At 34.2% G+C, this 24,083-nt stretch overlaps 3 protein-coding genes and 1 pseudogene across 3 annotated transcripts; all 4 read left to right on the top strand.

Moving 5' to 3' along the window:
• The first annotated feature begins 1,044 nt into the window (after positions 1 to 1,044).
• On the top strand, positions 1,045 to 2,490 carry LOC120135139 (probable pectinesterase 29). The gene is made up of 5 exons (XM_039151478.1): positions 1,045 to 1,241; positions 1,371 to 1,524; positions 1,650 to 1,853; positions 1,943 to 2,190; positions 2,322 to 2,490. The coding sequence occupies exons 1-5, from the start codon at positions 1,045 to 1,047 to the stop codon at positions 2,488 to 2,490; spliced, it is 972 nt and encodes a 323-aa protein (XP_039007409.1).
• Positions 2,491 to 4,941: 2,451 nt separating this feature from the next.
• Positions 4,942 to 21,083, top strand: LOC120135001. The gene is made up of 5 exons (XM_039151367.1): positions 4,942 to 4,948; positions 6,222 to 6,226; positions 18,519 to 18,584; positions 19,321 to 20,540; positions 20,889 to 21,083. Exons 4-5 carry the CDS (start codon positions 19,566 to 19,568, stop codon positions 20,946 to 20,948), a joined length of 1,035 nt encoding a protein of 344 aa, XP_039007298.1. The 5' UTR covers positions 4,942 to 4,948; positions 6,222 to 6,226; positions 18,519 to 18,584; positions 19,321 to 19,565; the 3' UTR covers positions 20,949 to 21,083.
• On the top strand, positions 5,060 to 6,468 carry LOC120134998 (annotated as a pseudogene).
• On the top strand, positions 13,395 to 16,940 carry LOC120135000 (protein PHR1-LIKE 3-like). The gene is made up of 6 exons (XM_039151366.1): positions 13,395 to 13,584; positions 15,283 to 15,359; positions 15,767 to 15,821; positions 16,073 to 16,148; positions 16,232 to 16,301; positions 16,475 to 16,940. The coding sequence occupies exons 1-6, from the start codon at positions 13,395 to 13,397 to the stop codon at positions 16,883 to 16,885; spliced, it is 879 nt and encodes a 292-aa protein (XP_039007297.1). The 3' UTR covers positions 16,886 to 16,940.
• Positions 21,084 to 24,083: the final 3,000 nt, after the last annotated feature.

Genomic DNA, 24,083 nt, shown 5'->3' with positions numbered 1-24,083 from the left:
CATTAAGACATTTTGTAAATCAAATAATACAAAACTATAGTGTTAATCAGAGTTACATGCTTATATGAGTAAGGTTATGTGAATACAAATATTCACCAAAGAAACAAGAGTTGTACTCGGATATATGATGTCATCTTATGTATATCAACATACATAAAAATGGCATTTCAGACAAAATTATTATATTTGTAGATAGTATGGGATATCCAGATCCCTACGTCACACATCGCTGTTAACAGTGGCGGATGCACTAAGCCTCTACCATACAATTTCTCAAATATATAATAATATTATATTTGTCATATTATTCTTGAGAAATAAATGTAATTAAATGTCTTGTCTGTAACAGCAAACTAAAATGCTAAACAAATAAAGGTCGTAAAGTTTAGGGAAATTAAGATATTGTTGTTTGAAAATGCTGAAATTAATGCATAAAAAAGATTCATTAAAATTCATATAAAAATAATATATTATTTAATTTTCCCTAATCAAGCTCCACGTCTTATAACATTTTCCTTAATTACCATTTTCCCATTCATGGGAACATTTTCATACCACAACAAGGTTTTTAAATCCAAAATCATATGTTTTTTTTCTCTATTTTATATTTTTTTTTGTTATAAGAGTATTTTTAAAGGTACAATACATTAAAAGTCGCTAAACTATCGACAAATCGTACTTTTAACCACTAAACTTTCGAAAATCAAAAATATCATTATAGTTATCAAACCATTACAAAATAATCACTATATTTATTAAAATATTACAGAATGATCACGCATCGTTATAACAATAATAAAGTCAGATGGATTTAATGAATATTTGTAACATTCTAATAAATTTATGACTATTTCGTAACATTTCAATTATTAAATTATTTCGTAACATTTAAAAGTTGAGCTATAAAATTATCTTAAAACCTCCCATGTACAAATACCTGATCAAATCCCTACCATGAATCAATAGTTTTGTCCTTTAATTTTTTTTTATTTTCTCCGTAAATTACACGGTATTTTCTTCCCCACCTTTAACTGAACCTCGAAGATGGAACTGGTTCACTGCCTTTGCACACTGTGCATTGTTTTTTTACTGTGTCTCGAACAAATATCAGAAGCATGCAAAACGGTGACGGTCGATAAATCTGGCCGTGGACATTATTCCACTATTCAATCAGCTGTTAACTCAGTTCCATCACATAATAGAAATTGGCATTGCATCAATGTTAGTCCAGGCACATACAGGTGTATATATATGTTTGGTTTATATCGATTATTGTATGTATGTATGTATGTATGTATGTATGTATGTATGTATGTATGTATGTATGTATATATGTATGTATGTATGTATATGAAATGTTTTGTGTATAGGGAGAAGGTGGTAATCCCACATGACAAGCCGTTCATAATTCTCAAAGGTTCTGGACAAAAGAAAACCATGGTGGTCTGGAATGAGCCATATCTACAAGCCCCAACTTTCAGTTCTTTAGCCGATAATATTATTGTCAACTCCATCAGTTTCGTGGTAAACAAATTAATTACTTTCTTTTCTTTTCTTTTCTTTTAAAAGCTTTGGTTTTGTATATTTTAAATAATTTTATCATTTTTATGTATGTATGTATGTATTTATGGATGGATGGGAATGAATAGAATTCATACAACGGTCCAAATAGCAAAAACGCCAGGGCTCCGGCAGTAGCTGCGCTGATCAACGGCGACAAAAGCTTCTTCCGATGTGGTTTCTCGAGTGTTCAAGATACATTGTGGGATGCTACCGGTCGCCATTACTTCAAGAGATGCCACATCGAAGGTGCTGTAGATTTCATTTTTGGCAACGGCCAATCGATTTACGAGGTAATTTTTATTAGTCGTCGTGTCGACGTAAATTTTTAAATACGATTACGAGTGGCTACATGCAAATGTTGTTGATTATTGTCTTGTAGGATTGTTCTATACGTTATCTCGGGGATACGTTGCCGCGGGGGCTCGCCGGTTTCATCACGGCACAGGGAAGGAACAACCCGCAAGTTTCGAGCGGGTTCGTTTTCAAGAACTGCCGCATCTATGGGAAAGGGACGACATTTTTGGGAAGGCCATGGAGAGACTTCTCTAGGGTTTTGTTTTATAACTGCAGGTTTTCAAACGTTGTCAATCCTAGGGGTTGGAATGCTTGGAATAGTGTCGGGGAAGAGTAAGTGACCACAATCACCGCTACCACTAATACTACTCCAACTCTTTAAACCCGACCCTAAACACGATTCGATCGAATCCAGAAGAGGGTGTCACAATCCTCGAATTTAACATCTTGCTTTTCGAATGTAGGAAATATTTAACCTTCGCCGAGTACAACAACTATGGACCAGGAGCAAACAAATCGAAGAGGGTGAAGTGGTTGAAGAATCTTAAAGCTCCAACTGTGGCCATGTTAACCAGCATGTCATTCATCGACAGTGATGGGTGGTTGCAAAGCTTCCCTGTCAAGTATTTTTAGGGTTTTGTTTATATATTTTTAATGGTTCATTTCAATTGAAGTTATGTATGGTCATCTTTGTGTAATCAAAATTATTAAGTAACCATTTGACAATGAACACTCAATCACCCTGCTACAGTAGCTGGTGTTCGAACTCGTGATCTCTAAGAACAACAATAATTCTTTTAACAACAAAGATAAGTTAGTTCATGCTTTTTTTTTGTAGTTAAATGTTTTATAATCGAACCATATTGTTAGATGTTGGGCGAGAACACATATATTAACCATACATAATTTATGTACTGGGTGGACACAAATTAAAATATGACGAAGGACGCAATCAATAAAATAAATCACTAATAAAAAGAATAAATTTAAGATGAGCACGTGTCTACTTTAAATCTTTAATACAATTTCTATGATGATCTTGATCAACTTATTAAGCACCAATTTTTCTCTATCAAACAAATTTCCAGATAAAATATTATCCCTATTGGTATTTTTAATTTTATTATTCGTCACGAAATAAGCGATAATAACGTTTATGATGTTCACAAGTTTGAAATTTTATGTTTTTTAAGTGAACTTTTCTTAAAAAATAATATAAAAATAAAATAAATATTAAGTAGGTACTCGTGATTCGAAAATGTGGATATATGAATTTTACAGGTACTCGTCTCTACGGGCAAGTGCTAAGTAATGAGCCAAAAAAATTTTTACCCGAAAGTCTCGGACACCCAGCATTTCGAGTACCTAAAATGTGGGTACCCGAATTTGAACACCCCTATCTATACTACTATTCGATACTTTTTTTATTATAATATAATTCTTTGAATGTATTTATAATTTTGTTTTAGAGATCTATTAATTCGTCAAGTGACTAAGAATATTCATATTGTTCCGCATTATATGATTTAAATCCTCATATTGATCTTGGGAAAATAATATCTCTATTTAATCAAAAATTAATTTAATTTTTTTTAAAAAACCAAGAAATCCTTAGGAGCATGCTGCTAACCTCCTTGTTGTTTATTGGGTCTTTATTCTTTGATTAATTATAATATTCTTAATCCGTTTTGACTCACATCAATTTCTAAATAAAATAATACGTAAATATAATAATATATAATGTAATTAAACATTCAAATAACCTAATTACATGTAATAGCTCTAAACTATTTATATAGATTCATATAAACATTTTTTAAAAGAAAACATCCATATAGTTATGATAACATGTATCATGAATAATAAGATATCACTCTTGATCAACTTAATTCATACATAGAAGGAAGATATATGTATTAGATATTAGGTTTGATTATAAAATAAGCGCCCGGATTATACTATTTTTCTAAAACAAGTGTCTAAACTTTCTTTTTGGATTATCAAGGTTACTAGCGTTATAAACGTTACCATTTTAGGTGCCTGGGACGTAACGACCGTTAAAAAATTTCGTTAAGTGACATGTGTCATGCTCTGGTATTTTGAATTTTTTAAAATAAAAACTATTGTTTTTTTAAAAAAACTCTATTTTTTCTAATATTAGAAAGAAGCCACAAATCCCTAATCCTTAATCCTAGCTCTGACCCTAACCTCCCTTGCAATCCATGGCCGCCGCCAATGCCCTTATCATCTCTCCGATCGATCGTTGTCTCCCTTATCGTCGTGTGTGTCATTGGATCTCCTATTGTCATGAATTTAGGGTTTGAGTTCACCGAAGATGCGATTTTGGGTAGCGATTTTGTTGTTACTTCATCGGAGAAGCGTTGTCTATGGTTTGATTTGACTTGTACGGTGTAGATTTTGGTGGAGGTTCGATCAATGTCAAACGACGACAACCTGTGTGGGTTTAGGGATTGAAATTGGACTTGTCAAAGTTGATATATTTTTTAAAATATATAATTTCATTTTACTTATTCAAATAAAATTTTAAAATTGTCAGAACATGACACGTGTCACTTAAAGGTGGAGTTTAACTGTCGTTATGGTTTGAACACCTAAAATGATAACGTTTATAATGTTAGACACTATAAAAAAATTAAACACTTACTTGAGAAAAGTAATATAGTTTAGACACTTATTTTATAGTCAAACCTAGATATTATACAAGTTCCCTTATGACACTAATTGTTGGTCTTAGATGTGTCAAATCGAAAATAAATTGTATCTTAATCAAGGACATGTATTATTTAATATTGTTTGATGTGATCCAGTGAATACCAGCTTCATATTACATGGTCCTCTTGTGGTTAAACAAACAATGTAGATGCATGAAGAAATAAAAATTATCAAATTTCTTCCCAAAACAGTTCCGACATGATTTTATCCAAAATTTATGTTTTTTTTTTGTTAACTTATTTATACATTTATGTTCGAATCAGATTTCAGGTCTGGATAACATAATCAAATCCAAAGCAAAAGCAAACAATCAAAAGAGAACGTTCTTACTGATATCTTTCCATAAGCATGTAGTTGACTTTTAAGCTTTCTTCTTTAAAAACTTCTCTGATTTTCACTGTAAATTACCCAACATTTCTTACCCACCATTATTCCTTTTCTCTTAATCCCCTTGTAATTGTTTTTTTACCATTAACTAAACCTCAAGATGCCACTGATTCACTGCTTTTACACTCTATTCATAGCTTTTTTACTGTGTTTCGAACAAATATCAGCCGCATGCAAAACAGTAAGAGTCGATCAATCTGGCCATGCAGATTTTTCCACTATTCAATCAGCTATAGACTCGGTTCCATCAAATAATGCAGATTGGTATTGCATCAATGTTAATCCTGGGACATACAGGTATGTATGTATTTATGTATATATGTGTTTATGTATGTATATATGAAATATTTTGTATATAGGGAGAAGGTGCAAATTCCAAGAGACAAGCCATTCATACTTCTCAAGGGTTCTGGACAAATAAAAACCATGGTGGTGTGGAATGAGCCATATCTACATGACGCAACTTTCAGTTCTTTTGCTGATAATATTATTGTCACATCCTTGAGTTTCATAGTAAGCAGATTAATTTACTTTCTTTTTCTTTTAAAAGTTTTGGTTTTATATATTTTTAAATAATGTTATCTTGTATGGATGGATGGATGGATGGATGGATGGAAATGAATAGAATTCATACTGGGGTCCAGAGAGAAGACACGCTAAGGCTCCGGCCGTAGCCGCAATGGTTAACGGAGACAAAAGCTTCTTCTTCCGATGCGGATTCTCGGGTGTTCAAGATACTTTGTTCGATTCCATCGGTCGCCATTACTTCAAGGAATGCTACATCAGAGGTGCCGTCGATTTCATTTTCGGTAACGGCCAATCTATCTACGAGGTGATTTTATTAGTCATTTCATCGACATCAAATTCTAAATACGATTACGAGTTAGTTACATGCAAATGTTGTCGGTCGTTCTTTCGTATAGGATTGTTCTATACATTACCTCGGGGGAGATGTTGCCGCCGGTGCTTGCCGGTTTCATCACGGCACAAGCGAGGAACGACCCGGATGAACCGACCGGATTCATCTTCAAGAACTGCAACATCTAAGGGAAAGGGGCGACGTATTTGGGCAGGGCATGGCGAGATTTCTCTAGGGTTTTGTTCTATAATTGCAATTTCTCAAACGTTGTGTATCCACTAGGTTGGAATGCTTGGAGACGTGTTGGCAAAGAGTACGTCCCACTTCTTCTTCTTTTTTCTTCGTAATATTAGAATTCGAATATTAGATTTTCGTGTTAGATAACTTTCGATATTCGGATTCGAAATTCGAATCTTTGACGTTGATTAAATGTTTCAGGCAACAGTTTACTTTTGCCGAGCACAAAAACTTTGGACCAGGTGCTGATACATCGAAGAGGGTGAAGTGGATGAAGAATCTTGATCCCCAAACTGTGGCCAAGTTAACCAGCATGTCTTTCATCGACAGTGATGGGTGGCGCCAAAGCATGCCTCTTCAGTATGTTTAGGGTTTTATGTATATCTTTGTTATTGTCATTTAAGCTCTATATGGGCATGGTTTGTATTATAAAAACTATTTAGTAACTTCTTTGGTATATTAAAAAATTAGTATATGAAAATTATAAAAATATGTTATAAAATTAGAGTATATTAAATTATATTCATCTATTGTTTTTCTAAAACTATCAAAGTGTACAAATTAATTGTTAAATATCAATTAAAATAAGAATATATATATAATGAAAGGAGGTTAAAAACTACTCAAATAATGTAGAAAAAAATAATAGATACAATCAAACACCCACAGTCAAAAATGAAAGATAAACATTATCATACTAACAGTAGAATGTATATAACAATGACATTATGTTAATAAATTGATTTAATCATTCATGATCTGGTATTGGTGATTGCGAGGGTTGAACAATAAAAAGAGAATCAACCCAATGATCCAGAATAAAGTTAAATCAATAAAATAAATAAATAAACACCGATTACCAGAGTGAATACATACACATCGACAGGCCTGTCATATCAGGCCAGCCGGATCCAATGAGGCTCTTAAGTTGGAATGTTCAGGGCTTTGGGAGGCCTCGGACAGTTCGTTGTGTCCAGCACGCGCTGAGAGACGTCAACCCCTCGGTGGTTTTTCTAATGGAAACGAAACTACCGAGTAGTAGGATGGTTAGAGTGAGATGTAAGTGTGGTTTTAGAAATGGAATTGATGTAGATGCGACTGGAAGCATAGGGGGTCTCAGTTTAGCTTGGAGGGAAGGTTGTACAATGACTTTGAGATCGTTTTCGCATTCATATATTGATGTGATGATTTTTTATGATTTGGATAATTTGAACTGGAGATGCACTGGCTTCTACGGAGCTTAAGAAAAGTCAGCGTATTGAATCTTGGAATCTCATTAGATAATTAGATGACTGCCCGAATATCCCCTGGTTTGTTTTTGGTGATTTCAATGAAATTATGTTCTCGTATGAGAAATCTGGTGGTCATTTATGTAGCGACAGACAGATGCGGGATTTTCGTTTGGCTCTTGGTGACTGTGGTCTCGAAGATGTGGGTTATACGGGTGTATGGTTCACATGGGAGCGAGTTGAAACAAACATTCGGGAACGGCTGGATCTGGGTGTTGCAAATTCTGCCTGGTGGAACCTATTTCGAAATTATGAACTTCAGCACTTAGTCCATGCTATGTCGGATCATTGTCCCTTGCTTTTGCATACCAGTCATATGTTGGAAGATCGTCGGTTCTGGCACTTCAAGTTTGAGGCGTCATGGTTGCTTGAGGAGTCCTGTGAAGCAGAAGCTTGCAAGCTATAGAGTTCTTCATCAGGCTCTTTACTTGGTAAGCTTGAAATGATGTGCTGAGGTTTGGATAGATGGTTCAAAAATTTGCGTCGTGAACAACGGGTTACTAGTACTCAGATGCGGTAGAAATTACAGGACCTTCTGGAGATGTTTCCGAATGATGAGGTATTGGATGCTATTATGGAGACGAAACTTCATCTGAATATGGAAGAAGACAAAGAGGAAATCTTTTGGGAACAACGGGCCCGTGCGAAATGGCTTCGGAACGGGGACAAGAATACAACATTTTTTTTATCGCTTTGCAACCAACCTCAAGAAACATAATAAAATACAGAGGGTGGAGAATGACGGTGGTGATACTTTTGAAGGGGTTATTGCCATCGAGGAATGCGCCAGGAACTATTTTCAAGAGTTATTTCCCTCAAATAATAATATGGTTGAGAATGAAGTCCTGGAAGATATTCGCCCATGTATCTCGCCAGAAATGAATATGCGATTGGCAAGGGCCTTCACTCCTGAGGATGTCTATGCGGTGGTAAAGACTATAGGTCCTCTTAATGCGTCGGGGGAGGACGGTTTAGGGGCTATTTTCTACCAACGCTTTTGGCATATAATCAGCACAAAAGTTTCATATTTTTGCATTGGTTTGAAGGTAAATACCAAATGCAGGAGATTAATAAAACCCATATTGTGCTTATTCTGAAAGTTTAGTCTTCGTGAAAAATTACCTAGTGTTGACCCATAAGTTTGTGTAACGTGCTGTTTAAAATTATTTCGAAGATTCTTACTAATCAGATACATAACATGATGGATGGATGTATAGACGAGGCTCAGAGTGTTTTTATCCCGAGGAGGCTTATCTCATACAATATTCTAACGACATATGAACTCTTTCATTCTTTTGTTCAAAAACGTGAAAGATCTAAGGGTTATTTTACCTTAAAGCTGGACATGAGAAAAGCGTACGATAGAGTGGAGTGGCCGTTTATTTGGGGTGTCATGGACCGTAGGGGTTTCTCCCAGTACTGGATTTCTTTACTTCAATCTTGTGTTTATTTTGTCTCGTATACGGTTGTTATTAATAGTAAGACAGGGGAAACATTTTTTTTCCACATAGGGGTTTAAGGCAAGGGGATCCTCAAAGTCCCTATCTTTTTCTCCTTTGTTGTGAAGGCCTCTCTTTTCTCATTCGAAGGGCTATCGGATTGGAGAGTCTAAAGGGTGTCAGAATAAACAGGTATGCCCCTCTTATTTCTCATTTGTTGTTTGCGGATGATTAAATTACTTTTGGTGAAGCGGATGCAAGAATGGTTGTGGTTTTGAAGGATATTATTGCCACATATAGCCAAAATTCAGTAAAAATGGTGAACTTTGATAAATCTGGGCTCTTTTTTAGCTCAAATATAGTTGATGATATAAGGCATGTTGTGAGACAGACTTTAGAGGTTTTCCACACTTCGTGCCCCGAAAAATACCTCGGTCTTCCTGCAATTATTGGACGCAGAAAGAAGCGAGAGTTATAGTATTTAAAGGAAAAGTTTGTAGCACATATTCATTCATGGAGCAATCATTTTCTCTCTCAAGGGGGTAAATATAGGGATGGCAAAAAAAATCCGAACCCGACGGGGAAAACCGAAAACCGAATTAAACGGGTCGGGTTCGGGGATGATAAACGGGGACGGGGACGGGGAAAATCCATTTATTTTAAACGGGGACGGGGACGGGGACGGGTTTGGTAATCCTCGCCCCAATTACCCGATTATCCGCCCCGATTACCCGCCCCGATACCCGACCCGATAAATATTAAAAATAATTATTTATATATATATATATAATATTAATAAATTTAATTTAAATAAAAAATATATATTTAATTTAAATATATATATATATATATACCCGGCCCGATTCCCAGCCCAATACCGACCCAATACCTGGCCTAATACCCGTTTAAATAATCGTTTGTGCTAAACGGGGATACCCGTTTCCCCGCGATTTTCCCCGATTACCTGACGGGGATCCCCGTTTAAATCCCCGCGATTTTTTAAACGGGGACGGGTACCGGTTTTTTAAACGGGGACGGGGACGGGGGACCAATACCCGGCCCGAACCCGGCCCGAACCCGGCCCGTTGCCATCCCTAGGTAAATAGGTGTTTGTTAAATCGGTTTTGCAAGCTTTACTTCTCTATACGATGATTTTTTTCCTATTTCCTAAGAGTTTTTGTGCGGAATTAGAGGGGATCATGTCGTGCTTTTGGTGGCAGAAATCTGATAATGGAAGATGGATTCATTGGCGCTCATGGGAAAAATTAAGTACTTCGAAGGATTATAGGGGAATGGGCTTTCGAGATATGGCGAAATTCAACACTACTTTACTAGTGAAACATGGTTGAAGATTGTTTTTGCATACGAAGTAACTGGTTAGTAGATTATTGCGAGTGAAATATTATCATTTGACTGATTTCCTTCGTGTGCCCCTAGGTGGTCGGCCTTCGTATGCTTGGCGTAGTATTTGGAGTGCGCGTGTCCTTCTTGAGAAAGAACTTGACTAGAAAATATGGGGTGTCATTCCATTTCTGTTTGGAATGATTACCGGTTACCTAGTTCACCTCCACGCAAAATTTCAAACCCTCCTATTGATTCCATTGTTTGTATTTCGGACTTGATTGATACTGAGGTATGTGGTTGGAAAAAGGGGTATTTTTGGTTCAGGATAAAAATACAAAGGACTAAAAATGTAATTATACTATTAAAGAAAACAATGTTGATACTAGGATTTTTCTTATCTTTTGGGTTTTGTGGCCAAAGAGCCTTCATCTTCTTCATTTATCTTCTTCTTTCCTTAAGTCTTTATAGCTTCAAGTGAATGAGAAAGAGAGTGGAGAAGCAACCAAGTCTTGGAGGAATATAGTAGCTAGTTAAATGAGCTTCATTTCGGGATCGAAACATCAAGATAGTGTGTTTTTAATCTTTCGTAGTAGTAAGACTTTTATAAGCATGGAGATGTTTTAAGATTTTAATATTTGAACATTTAAGGGTTTATGTTTGATTTATGATTAAATGACGTTTTTTTATGTAAATCATGTGTTTTTTATATCATTTTATGACTTTTGGGATATTTTTTGGGATATATAATATATAATTTTTCGATCAAAGTCAAATAATAAATATATATTTTTCAAATCAGATCGAGTTCAGACTTAATCCGAACAATAGTGGTGAATCTACTTAATGATAGAATTGGACTTCAAATTAATGTTTCCTTAAGGATAAAAAAGAAGAGTTCGAGTAGGCCCCAGCATTGCAAACAATTATTGCACGTAATAAATGCAAAAAGGTAAAAACAGTAAAAAGTATTACTAAATATTTGGTGTGATGTCACCTCATAGTACCACTCTTACACTGCAATCAAACACCAAGGTTGTCATTGTCCACAACACGACACACAATAATACAAATGCAACCCCACTCTCTTACCTATTCAATAATTTTAATAATAAAAAAATATTATTTTTCTTTAAGAGTCTCATATTTAAATAATTATATATGTAAATTATATATATTATTAATATATTAAATCTTTTTATCTGAATAAATATTATTTTATATCATTATTAAGAAAAATATTGACATGAAACAATATGAAAATACTCTAAACTATGACTTACCTAACTTATATATAATTATTTCTTATATAAAATAATTTATAATATAAACTATAAAATATATTAATACTCATGTTATAAATATATTGATACAAATATATATTTATCAAATATATTACATGTTATTAATTTAGTTTACCAGTTAAACATTAGATTTTTAAATAATATTAATTTAATAAAAATTATATATATAATATGTCATATTAGTACTTTTACATATTTTTTAAATACGTAATAATATTATGTTAATATTTTAAATACATGATATGTTTCACGTTATCATCTTCATCTTAAATATACGATTGCATGTCTTTACTTATGTACACATGATATTATCATGTTAGTACTTTGAATAGGTACAACTTATCATGACAACAATAAGCGTTGACAGCTAGTTATTGACAATTTTCATGAAATTAGAAGTTATTTTGGCATAAAATAAAATATTAAATATGAAAGTGTTTTAACAAAATTAGAAAAAATCATTAAATTAAACATTCTGATAAATTATTATTAAATTTTGAACGTCGGTATTTTTTATTGTCTTTTTTCTTTTCTATATTGTATGTTTTTTTATTTTTTTATTTTCAACAAATATGTATGTATTGTACGTTTTATATGTCTTTATGACACGTTTCTTATACTTTTTTGCATGTTTTTGCTTTTTTTTATTCATTTTTTTAAAGGTTGATTTGACATCGTCACGACTGATCAAGATGACATTTATATGATATCTTATTGATATTCTCTACTTTGTACCATCGAAGTAGATTTGGATACCCTATTTGCGATCGTGGATAGTTTTTCACGTCGCTCGAGTCTGATTTACGATTTCTCTGTGGTATTTCAATAGTTTAATCCCCTTTTATGGTTCGTTTATCGATACGATCAAATCTGTTTGTATCTATCTTTATTCGAGTTTATTGGTTAGATTTAATATTTCTTTGTATGATTCTTATATGATCGTAAGTTACTAGTTTTGTTTCAATGATTTTATGAAATTTTCCTAATTAGATGCTTAATTTACTATTATGACTGTAAATATTTATTGTAATTTGATATATTTCTTATTTTGAATAAAATTAATTGTTTCAATTAAAAAATAAATTCAATAGAAATTAAAGAAAAACCTTAAAAATTCTAATGTGAAGTTAAAGTATATTTATTTGGCATAAATAAACACTTTACAAAATGAACTTAAAAAGGGTTAAAAACAGGGAGTTGAAAGTGAAAGGCAAAAGACACAACAAGACATCGCTGTCCTAACCTCGGCAATGCTTCTAAATATTATTTTTTTAATTAATCAAAAGTTTTCGATCTATTGACCGATTAATCTAGATCGAGTATTCGAGAGGTGATGACGATCCTCTCAACTCAGCTTGTTCCATTAGCAAACGTCAGAATTCAAACTTTTGACCTTACTTAAAGGACCTAATATATTATCCACTAGACTAACTAGTTGCTGGTAATTTTAAATATTATTATTTTTCAATATTTGTTTACCGTAAATCTTCTCTACAATACATTTGATTAACAATAAAAATATTATTTTTTATAATACTTTTGATTCAATAAAAATATTAAAAAATTAATATTTTAAATTACATTTAATTAAAAATAATATTATTTTTATAATAATTTTAAATCCGTCAATTTCTTATTATTTTTTAACCTTAAATAGGCGGTTGTACCGCGAGAACTACCGTTAAATTCACTCACTTCGCTTTTCTAATTTCACTTCTATTCATTATTTGCGGTTGTGCCGTCAATTTCTTATTATTTTTAACCTTATTATTTTTTAACCTTAAATAGGCGGTTGTACTCTCACACTCTGCGTCAGACTCCGGGGCTCAGTGCCCCGACCCTAAAAAGGAAGAAAACCCGACTCTTCTTTTGCTTCTATTCATTGTTAGCCCTGCATTTTCCATCACTTTCCTGGAAAAAAAGGAAGCAGTTGCAGAAGAAGAAAAAAATGTACTCGGGTATTCGGTCGTTGCCGTTGGATGGAAGTGTGGAAGATTATCAAGGTTTGTTTGATGCGACCATCTTGACCGGCGATGCTTGTTTGCTCCTAACGACGGATCCCAAGCCCCGACTCCGATGGACTGCTGAGCTCCATGAACGTTTCGTCGATGCCGTTACTCAACTCGGCGGCCCCGACAGTGAGTTTTTCTTTTCTGGGATATTTACATACTGAGCTTATTTTCATTTGATTGGATAATAATGAATTGTTTTTTTTATTGAGGTTTTCTAAGTTTTTTTAGTGAATTTCCAATGATGGGTCGATTTTCTCTTTCTGAAGCTTTTAATTCTTAAAATGTGGTTCGGCTTTTCTCGACTTTTTCGCTCTCCCTTGTTGCTTTAGATCTTTGGTTTATGTGATGTAATAGTGATGAGATTTAGTCATTGGCTTCTTTGAGATTTTTTTTTCATTTCTGGGTTCCTTTTTTCTGTGTGCTAGCCTTGATTTTGAGACTTTAGCCCTCTTTTACATGTGTGTGTGTGTGTATGCATGTAATTTGTATTGTTGGCTGAGTTGAAGTGATTAAATTGAGTGTTGATTTGACTTTCTGGATGAAGATATGTCGTTACCATGTTCTTCATATCAGCTTTGATTTGCAATCATGTTTGATTATCGATGCCGTTACACATCGGTTGAAAATCGATCATGACATCTACGAACTTCATCTCATTCCAGCCCTATACTTTTTACATCTTAGTTTACGATTTTGTAGGAAGGGACTTTCTTCTTATGCATAAATTCATAGACATTTACTAGCTCGTTCATCAAGGTCGGTTTGGTTTTCGTTTTAATCTTTTAATGCTACTTTCTGGTTATACAATTCTCTGGTATTATTCAAATTTGTGCGCCAACTATGTGTTTTCGAACGATAAAATACAACCAAAAGGACAACAATGTTTCGGGACCATGAATTTTTTCATTTGTTATCAGCGTACTTTTGTTAGAAGACAAACTTGAGCAACTATGGTTACTTTGTCCTGCTCTGGGAAGAATATTCTTGGGACTAGTGTTTCCTTCTTGTACAAGTTATGCCAAAGGACTAAAATTGGGGCCAATTGACAGGGTTTGTGCAGAAAGTTAATTATGTTTTTAAACATTGCGTGTAAGAAATAATTGTACAAGCATCTTATTATGATGTTCTTTCCTTCTCTTTGAACATGTTACTGTCTTCAATGCGATGCTCAAGCATGCCACAAGTTAAGCGGATCGCTAGCTTATTTTTTGTTGTCTAATGTGGATTTCTAATGATATTGTTGATCCATGTGCTGTAATTGTAATCAAAATGCTCGTGGATGCGAGGTCACAAAATGACAAAATGGAGGAAAAGAGTACGAAAGTAGTTGCTTTCGTGAGTGATTTGGGACAAGTCTCAATGTAGTAAAATACAATCATATAAATAACAAATTACAAATCTACGAGTGATTTTGTGATGGCCAAATGGCAACCACCTAACCCTGAGGCCACTAGTGTCAGTCTGTTAAATGTTCCTCCTGGCATCCTTTCGTTCAATTGAGGCTTATCATTGCTGAGGCAAATAAGGCTTCGTGTTCATCCAAGCATGACTTTTATGCAACCAAAGATGTAGATGATTGGTGCTCCGACTTCTCGAAGTATAAACATTGCGCCATGGTTTAATACAGTCAATTAGCCAGGGTAATCATATGTGCTTGTCAATTTGAACACCAGAGTGATTTTATGTGAACCAAACCTAGCTAATGGACAACGACATTACAAGTTAATATTTGGGATATGTCCTATGTGCTCTTGCATTTTGTTATTCAAAAGTTATATATATCTTGATTTTGCTTACTTGTGTTTTTCTTGATATGCATTGCAGAAGCAACCCCGAAGACTATCATGAGAACAATGGGAGTAAAAGGCCTTACTCTCTATCACTTGAAATCACATCTTCAGGTTTGCAGTCATTGTCGTATCTTTAATGATCATTAGCTGAAGTTATTCGTGCTGTCATGTCTTAACCCCTTCTATTTCTATGTTGAATTTGAATCTTGTCATTTGTACTCTAGTGTGTTTCGAATACGAGTATGTTCAAAATTTTCCAAGTATTTTGCATGTGTTTGGAGGGTCCTTGGAGGATCATATCCTAATATATCAAATATGTCTGGGACACAAGCATTTCAAGAATAATGAAGAGTCCGAACAACATAGAATGTAATTACTAAGCTTAATGTTAGTTTACCGTGCACCATCCATATATTCATGTGTTTGTGTTGGAAGGAAGGGGCTTTACAACCTAAGCTACATGAAAATCTAACAATTCGTATTTTCTATTTCTTTTACTTAATCCCCTCAATTTGCAGAAATACCGGCTGGGGAAGCAAACTTGCAAGGAATCAACCGAAAATTCTAAGGATGGTAAGCTTCTTCGTCTCTTGAAATTACAACTTAGTTCATGCCTTTGATGTGTACTTATGAGTCGTGATCGAGCTCCAAATTATCGAATTTTGCCAATCTTTCTTTGCATTTAATCTCTTTTCAATTGTTTTCCTTTCTGGCATGTATGTATTATATGCAGTTCTTGGTGTACGTTCTGAGGATTCTCGTGTTAACTGGTAGACATTGAGACAGTATTGTGTTAACTGATAGATGTTTCGTTGGTGTTTTAGTTTCTTGTGTTGCAGAAAGTCAGGACACTGGTTCATCTATAACATCGTCGAAAATGATAACTAAAGAGTTGAATGAGTATGTTATTTCATCTCTCGTTTCACAATCTTGTTACTTTCTCTTGCGCTTTGGATTAATGCTGAAGTTCATCTTCCATGCAGCGGTTACCAGGTTACGGAAGCTCTTAGGGTGCAGATGGAAGTGCAACGAAGACTACATGAACAGATAGAGGTCGGTATAATTTACTTTTCGGTAACATTCACTTTTTACGATAGTTGTACGGTTAAGTATCATGTATAAGCCAGCCAATAAAGTGAAAATTTTCGAAAGCTACCTGCCGATATTGATCACCCTTTGCTGTCTGAGATACATTTTCCGTAACCTAATGGTTTTTCGCTTTGCAGGTACAGCTTCGTCTTCAACTTCGGATAGAAGCACAAAGCAAATACCTACAGTCAATACTCGAGAAGGCCTGCAGAGCTCTGAATGATCAGGCCTCTGCTTCCGCCAGTCTCGAAGCTGCCAGAGAAGAGCTTTCCGAACTGGCAATCAAGGTTTCCAACGATTGTCAAGGGATGGCCCCTCTCGATAACATAAAATTACCTTTTTTACCCGAACTCGCTGCAGCTTTAGACAACAATGCTACCACTTCCAATATGCCGGCCCGACTCGGAGACTGCTCCGTCGAGAGCTGCTTGACTTCGACCGGAAGTCCCGTCTCTCAGACCAGAGTTACAAAGAAGAGGCAAAGGCCCTTGTTTGGTAATGATGACCCTTTGCCTTTGGATGACAGTTTTAGGCAAGAAATAGAGTGAGTGATGCCTAATATTGGTTAATTTGCAGGACATTTCCATCTTAGAAATGCTTCTTGTTATTTTATTTTGTTAATCTAAGTGTATTTTCTCTTTGATCAAGTGTATTATCAATGTTGTGTATATTTCTAAAAGCACATCATTTTGAATATGGGTAATTTTTAAATTTTCTTATATTTTAATTTTTTATATATTTACTATTAATAATATAATTTCATCTCTAAAATTTTATACAAAAAGAGATAAAAATTCATTTAAATTGAAGATGCAATAATATAATATTATGTTTATCTAATTTTTTATAGTATTTTTATAAACTAATCATAATATTTTATTATTTATTATTATAATTTTCAAAGATAATTTATAATCCTTATACATCTATTTTTTAATCACATAAATATATTAAATGCATCTCTTTTATCTAAATTATTTTATAATAAAACTTTAGAGTGGCTCCGGTGATTAAAGTAATTTTGTTCTTTTTCGGTGACTAAGTTCGAACAACGTAGTTTATATGGGTACATAAGTTTAGATATATGATTTCGACATGTGACATGTGTCACAACATTACTTCAAGAGATGACAGTCTCATGTAAATAATATTTGTTTTTTATCGAATTAGAAGATATTTTATCTCAAAACAAAACATTAAAGGTCAAAGTGCTTCTAAAAGAATAATAGAGATCAAAATAATTATTTTATAAGATGTTAAAGATGAATTTTTAACGTTAAGATTATAATCAATAGTCTTTAATTATTCATTTTAGAAATTGATAGCATTTATATTAGTCCTTTTTTGTAATAAAAAAAATTGGACCAGCCTTTTCAATTTCTAAATTGAGAGACCCAAGAGGTAATTTTACCCACAATTTAATTAGCTCAAAACGTAACCGAACCTTTTAAATAGGCATTTGCTCCAAAAACGAAAGCTATATAAACTTCCATCAAAAGGAAGAGAGAATTATAGGAACTTGACAAATAATATTGCTGTCTTTCTCCTTCCAATTTCTTCCTCTCGATCTCTTCATCGACTCAATGATCAACCTCCATTGAGTCGATCAATAACCAACTCGGGGAGGGCGAGTTACCCAGTTTTGAAAAAAGAAAAAAAAGAGAGATAATCAATCTCATTTTTAATCGATGGCATGCGAGGTCATAAATTCATGGTCATTCATTGGCCTATTGGGTGCTTTCCTTAATCTTTTCATAGCTTATATATTGCTCTGTGGATCATCCGTTGCTTATTTGGCTTCAAAAATTCTGGGTTTCTTTGGACTGTCCTTGCCTTGTCCTTGTGATGGAATTTTTGGGTACTCAAATGAGAACCTTTGTGTGCAAGCCATGTTGGTTAACCACCCATTACTTAAAATCTCATCCATTCAATCTTCTGCTATGAAAAAGTTTCCCTTTGAATCAATCTGGAACGGCCTTTATCGAGGAGGAGGAGGAGGAGAAGAAGAGGAGGAAGATGGCAATTGTAGTAGCCAATCGAATTCCGAGAAATGGCGAAATGGAGGAGAAGCGTCTTCTAGTTCGTGGCATGAGAAGAAGAACGTCGAAAATGGGAGCTTTGGGTCGAATCATAAGGGGCCTTGGAGTTATCATCGAAGGCCTAGAGTTGATCTTATGAATCGTTCTTCTGCTTGTGTTGGTTGCAAGCTTGGGACTCCAGCCAGCACCAATTCTGTTAACTCTGAAGGTGATGATGACCCTTTTTGTGAAACTTTACATCTTTTGTATGTGTTGTTACCATTTTGATCTGTTTTTGTTGCTCTTTTTAGTGTTGTAATTTCGTCTTCGTGATCGTTTAATTGATAGAAATATGTCTAGAATTGGCACTGGCTTGCACCTTTGTTGACGGTAGCATTTGGTTACGACTGTAATAGGCGGTTCGTCTCTTCTGATTTTGATGTAGAGTCGTAGTCGGTTGTTTGAAGAGAAATGGTTTGCTTAGAATGGTAGTTGATTATAAACTACGGGCTATAGTTCTCCGTCTAAATTAGAAGGGTAAACCGCACACGATACTAGTATTCACCTCAACAAATAACACCATGATAACTCTAGTCCTAACAACAAAAATCTTGATGAAGATTGATCACATTAATATTAGATTTTTGGCACCTTTTGAATACAATCTAATGTTTCTGTGATTGTTCATTTTCTTTGAAATATCCGTATCCGATGCATATTTGGACATAGTTATGGAGGTATGACTCTGCAACAATCCTCACACCTGAATCCGAGTAACATAGGCAGCAAGCATAGCGTTACGGTTGTAAATGAAGCTCTGCTGGCCATGGCCATATTCATGACCACAGAAGAAGGTTTAGGTGTTTCTATAAGGGAATACACATGATATATGCATTTGCTTTTTAACTTGCATTTCCATTTCATATGCTAATACCCCATCTAATGTGCATTTTTATGTAATTTAGATGGCAAAGAAAGCTCAAAAGAGTTTGGATTGCTTAAGCAAGGTTCTTCGTGTTTTGAAATCGATGATCACCCTTTTTCTGTGGCTAAGAAAGAATTAGCATCGGTTGAGTCTCAGTGTGATGGTCACAAAAATGTGATTAGGGTCTTAGAACGAGCTCTGGATGAAGAGCATGCCGGTCGTGCTGCTCTGTACTTGGAGCTCGAGAAGGAGAGAATCGCTGCTTCTACGGCTGCAGATGAGGCTATGGAGATGATACTACGCCTGCAAGAGGAGAAGGCAGCCATTGAAATGGAAGCAAAGCAATATCTGAGGATGATAGAAGAAAAAGTCGCGTTCGATGACGAAGAAATGAATATCCTGAAAGAGATTTTATTAAGAAGAGAAAGGGAAAAACTTTTCTTGGAGAAGGAAGTTGAAGCTTACAAGCAAATGTTTTTCGACAAAGAACAACTGTATGCTGATATATATGATGCTGCAGCTGCACAGGAGCAAATGACTTCAAATGCGGAGCCGTTGCTAATGTTGGAACAGATCCCTCAATCTGTTGGAGAGAAGTGTGAGTTCGCGTCAATCGTGTCACCAAACAGATCCCTCGATTTCGGGAAAGAGTTACCGATTCCACGACTCAGTGAAGTTCCATCAAGAAGTTATCATGAGATTTATCAAGCCTTTGAGAAGGGAATGACTTCCAAGGATAAGAATATTAATCAGGTAAGTGAAGAGATAATCCGGCCACTGGTGGATTCCGGTATTGATCGTAACGTTCTCGATGTTCATGTCATTAATGAAGATAGCGAAAACAAAAGGGACAACAAATCGGTCACCTCAAACTCACCTAAAACCTGTGATTATCCAACCAGCAGTGGATCAGAAACTGAGCCTTGGAGGAAAAGAAACACTTCAGACAGATCTAGTGGGCTACCACCAATTGCTCCTTCAAGGGTCAAATCTTTACCTCCAATTTCTCGTAGAAACTCCATGTCTGCTTTCGATTACGAAATGTTTAAAATCGACAATGAAGTCGGGTTGCTTAGAGAAAGGCTAAGGATTATACATCAAGGAAGAGAAAAGCTTAACATCCCTGCAGGTCCCAAGGAAAGGGAACAATCTCAGATGCAGATGAATGAAAACATTGCAAATCAACTTCGAGAGATACGACAATTATCGGTACCCCGGAAGGCTTTGCGACAGGCATCTTTGCCCTCTCCATCCTCTAAGGTGCTGTATATTTCTCTCTGCATCTTTGTTTTGCATGATTAATTCATGCAGTAGGCATTTCTTGCATATTACGTAACATCACAAACCAGAATGGTCACCGACACCTGACCCTTTTCCTGTCCACAATGCCTTAAATTAATCAAGGGCTCATCCGGGACGTGGATGATTTTTTAACCAATGCGTCGATCTGACTTCGAACAATTGTCGTACTTTAATTTAATGTGGATGTCGATTTCTAGAAGATATAAAATCTGTTTTCCCATGGCATTTAGACATTATCTCTTGCTAGAAAGATAACTCTGAGTCAATCGAACAACTTGATTGCTTGCTCGAGCTGCATGATTTCAGGTTATGTCAAAGAAGAGACATGGACATGGTGCTCCTTTAGGAGCGATGAAAAGCATTTAAAGGAGAGAATTGTACTCACAATTTTCGGTAAACGAGATGAGCTAGATAATTCGATTGGTTGGATCCATTTGGTACCATGCTGATATCTTCCGACGGCGCTTATATCTTCCGACGGCTTCGACTATAACTTCCCCATGATTGCACAGGTAAAGCTGTCTGCAGAAACTTTTTACATTTTAAGGAAATATGAACCCAAAGGATACACACACATGCATACATACGTGCATTTATATATATACATGTTAGTTTCATCTTATTGTTGTAGAACCCAATCTTGACTACTTGGTAGCTCTTCAGGTTCTTGAAAGAACTGAGCTTCTGTCGATCGCACTTCACGTAAACTACTGATTCGCCCGACGAATTCCGGGTGCGATGTTATGACTCCGGTGATATAAAGCTGTCGACTATATATTAGTTTCGTCATATTATTATATGTCGTACACAAATATTATACACTGTCATTTCATTTTTTTAAAAATAAAAACACTTTGAAATGTTTGTACCATCATTTAAAAAAAATGACATTTTAGCAAGTTCGAGATTCGAATTAAACATTTATATATTTCTTTCTATTCAAATGAATAGAAAAATCAAGGTAAAAATGTCATGTATCAGATACCAAAAGAGCATCCCATATCATATCCATGTCCAAGGAAGGCAATCTACTCAACTGTACACCATCAACATCCGAAGATGAAACCTCCGAACTTTCCACCGTATTCCAAATCCAAAACTTTCTCCGCCAGCATTGACGTCGCTGTCGTCGATGGATCGAGACCGGACTTTTGTGATACTGCCCGCAACTTAGTTTCAAGAAGAGCAACCGTGTTTCCTTTCAAAGAATTGGCCATCACTTGATCCCTAAGCTCCGGAAAATTCAGCTGTGCATATTATCCCTGTTGGGGAAAACGGGTTATTTCCCCACGAACGTAGTTTTAAAATTGATCTAAAATGTCAAGATTAAAACCACCAAAGGTTGTACAGCGGATAAACCTGTCAAACTATTGAATATTGAAACACAATGGAAAAGAACCGAATAAAAAACAATAAAGGAGAGAACACACCAAATTTACGAAGTTCGACGAGAATATCGTCTACTCCTCGGGCACCACACCGGATGATAACTTCACTATATCGCCAATATTACAACAAAATGGAATTATTTGGAATTCCCAAAGTGGGAGAATGAAGAATACAAGAGGAAGAGATAACTTGTTTTTGGGATGATTTCTAATGGAAATACTTAGGCCTATTTTTAGTTGAGTTTCAAGAACAATATGTTCAAAGTTTGGCCACATACCAAAGAATTTTCCAATGTGTACAAGTTAGCCACCAAATATGAAATTCACATGTTCAAAGTTTGGCCACCAACCAAGATGAAATTTCCAATAAGTTGGCCACCAACAAAAATGAAATTTCCAACTTGTCAGCTTAATTTCTAGACAAATCTAACAATCCCCGCAATATGTAAGTTGTTGTATCGTATGCGGTGGCGGCTTCTTCGGCGGTCTCGAATGTCCCCGTAACATGTCACAAAGACATAAGTATTCTTATTAAAAAAACTAAAAAAAGAAAAAGAAAAATGACAATCGACGGGCGGAAACCAGCATCAAAATCGTTGCCGCTGCCAATTTAACAAAATTAAAGAAGAAAAAGTTGGATTGATCAATAAAATTGACACAAATTGTAAATAAGAAAAAAGAGAGGAAGAAAGATGTTAGGGCTTCGGTAAGGTTTAAAGATTTAAATTTTAATAATGTGAATGAAATAAATTAAGAAAGATTGTTATGCGATTACTTTTTAATATTTTATATGATTTAATTGATTAACTTATCAAATATTAATAGTTAAAAAACATAAACTAATATAATAATAGACTAGTATGTAGATTTGTACCATATATAAATTAGTTTTTTTTATTAAATATATTTTTAACTTTAAATAAATTATATTTACATGTTTTAAATTTTATTTATTATAATTTTAAAATTTAATATATATATATACATATATAATATTATTTATTCTAAATTTATATACTAACTAAACATTTTATCCCAATTTATTTTATATACATAAATGTGATATGGGTTATACATAAAAGTAATCATTTAATTGATTAATTTAATGAAATAAATAAATAAATAAATAAATATTTTACGAATGAAATAATTTCGGTGGTAAAAAAATTATTGTTATTTCTGAATATTTCAAGTTCGAATATCAAAATTGTCAAGGATATGAGCATTTAAGTTAAAAGTTATCTTTAAATAGATGTTACCTTATATTCACCTCATAATAAAAAAAAATTATTTATATATTATTTTATGCAATTGGAACTTCAAAACATGCTTATATACATGTTTCCTTCAATTTCGTAAAGAAAATTAACAAATACAAACAATATTATTATATCAATACATCAACGTAATAGTTGTAGTTCCGTCTAAAAGATGTGGAAATTATGTGTTACTTTTAAAAATGTGATTCACAAATTATTTTATAATAAAATAAAATTATAAAATATAAAAAATTATTACATTATAATTGTTTCTCCGAAAATAAAAAAATTCCAAACATATGAAATTAAGGTTTTTTTTAAGTGAGTTTTTTTTTCACACGCGTATAATAAGGAAAATAATTTTTTAGGGTTAACGATTTTCTTCAAAGTATGAAACCTTTAAATTCTTGATATCATGTGATGTGTCATAAGACATACTTGTTAATGGACAAACCTGACTAATATACATATAACATTAAATAATAATAATAATTTATCATTAAGATACAATATTCGAATAATATCAAGTACAAAAAATTAAAATTTTTTTCTTAACGTAAAAATATATAAATGATCTTCTTTTTAAAATGAAATAATTTCTCTTTTTCTCTTAACCTTCTGTCAGTAGTATCAGAGGCGTCGATAGGTTTCTAGTTGGCGACCAGGATTACGACACAACTAAAGTTTTTAATGAATAATCCCAATCCATTTAGAATGTTTTTATTATGCATTTATAGCTTACCCTGTACATGTTCACGTTGTCATTTTTTTGGATGGTAAAGGAGGCCGTAGCCGTTACATCAACGTGTTAGCCGCACATAAGGGGTGCCAAAAACGTCTCTATGTAGGACTTC

The sequence above is a fragment of the Hibiscus syriacus genome, unplaced genomic scaffold (genome assembly GCF_006381635.1).
Source record: "Hibiscus syriacus cultivar Baekdansim isolate YM2019G1 unplaced genomic scaffold, ASM638163v2 tig00110602_pilon, whole genome shotgun sequence".
In the NCBI taxonomy this organism is placed as follows: Eukaryota; Viridiplantae; Streptophyta; class Magnoliopsida; order Malvales; family Malvaceae; genus Hibiscus; species Hibiscus syriacus.
Note: the sequence above shows the minus strand (reverse complement) of the source record. Positions and strands in the feature narration are given on the sequence as shown.

Excerpts from the sequence above, each read along its gene's own strand:
- LOC120135139 (XM_039151478.1), top strand. The coding sequence starts at position 1,045 with ATGGAACTGGTTCACTGCCTTTGCACACTGTGCATTGTTTTTTTACTG. Across the intron at positions 1,525-1,649 it reads TCAACTCCATCAGTTTCGTG|AATTCATACAACGGTCCAAA; the intron begins GTAAACAAATTA and ends GGGAATGAATAG. Across the intron at positions 2,191-2,321 it reads TGGAATAGTGTCGGGGAAGA|GAAATATTTAACCTTCGCCG; the intron begins GTAAGTGACCAC and ends TTTCGAATGTAG.
- LOC120135000 (XM_039151366.1), top strand. The coding sequence starts at position 13,395 with ATGTACTCGGGTATTCGGTCGTTGCCGTTGGATGGAAGTGTGGAAGAT. Across the intron at positions 15,822-16,072 it reads AACCGAAAATTCTAAGGATG|TTTCTTGTGTTGCAGAAAGT; the intron begins GTAAGCTTCTTC and ends TTGGTGTTTTAG. Across the intron at positions 16,302-16,474 it reads GACTACATGAACAGATAGAG|GTACAGCTTCGTCTTCAACT; the intron begins GTCGGTATAATT and ends TTCGCTTTGCAG.
- LOC120135001 (XM_039151367.1), top strand. The coding sequence starts at position 19,566 with ATGGAGATGATACTACGCCTGCAAGAGGAGAAGGCAGCCATTGAAATG. Across the intron at positions 20,541-20,888 it reads TGCCCTCTCCATCCTCTAAG|GTTATGTCAAAGAAGAGACA; the intron begins GTGCTGTATATT and ends GCATGATTTCAG.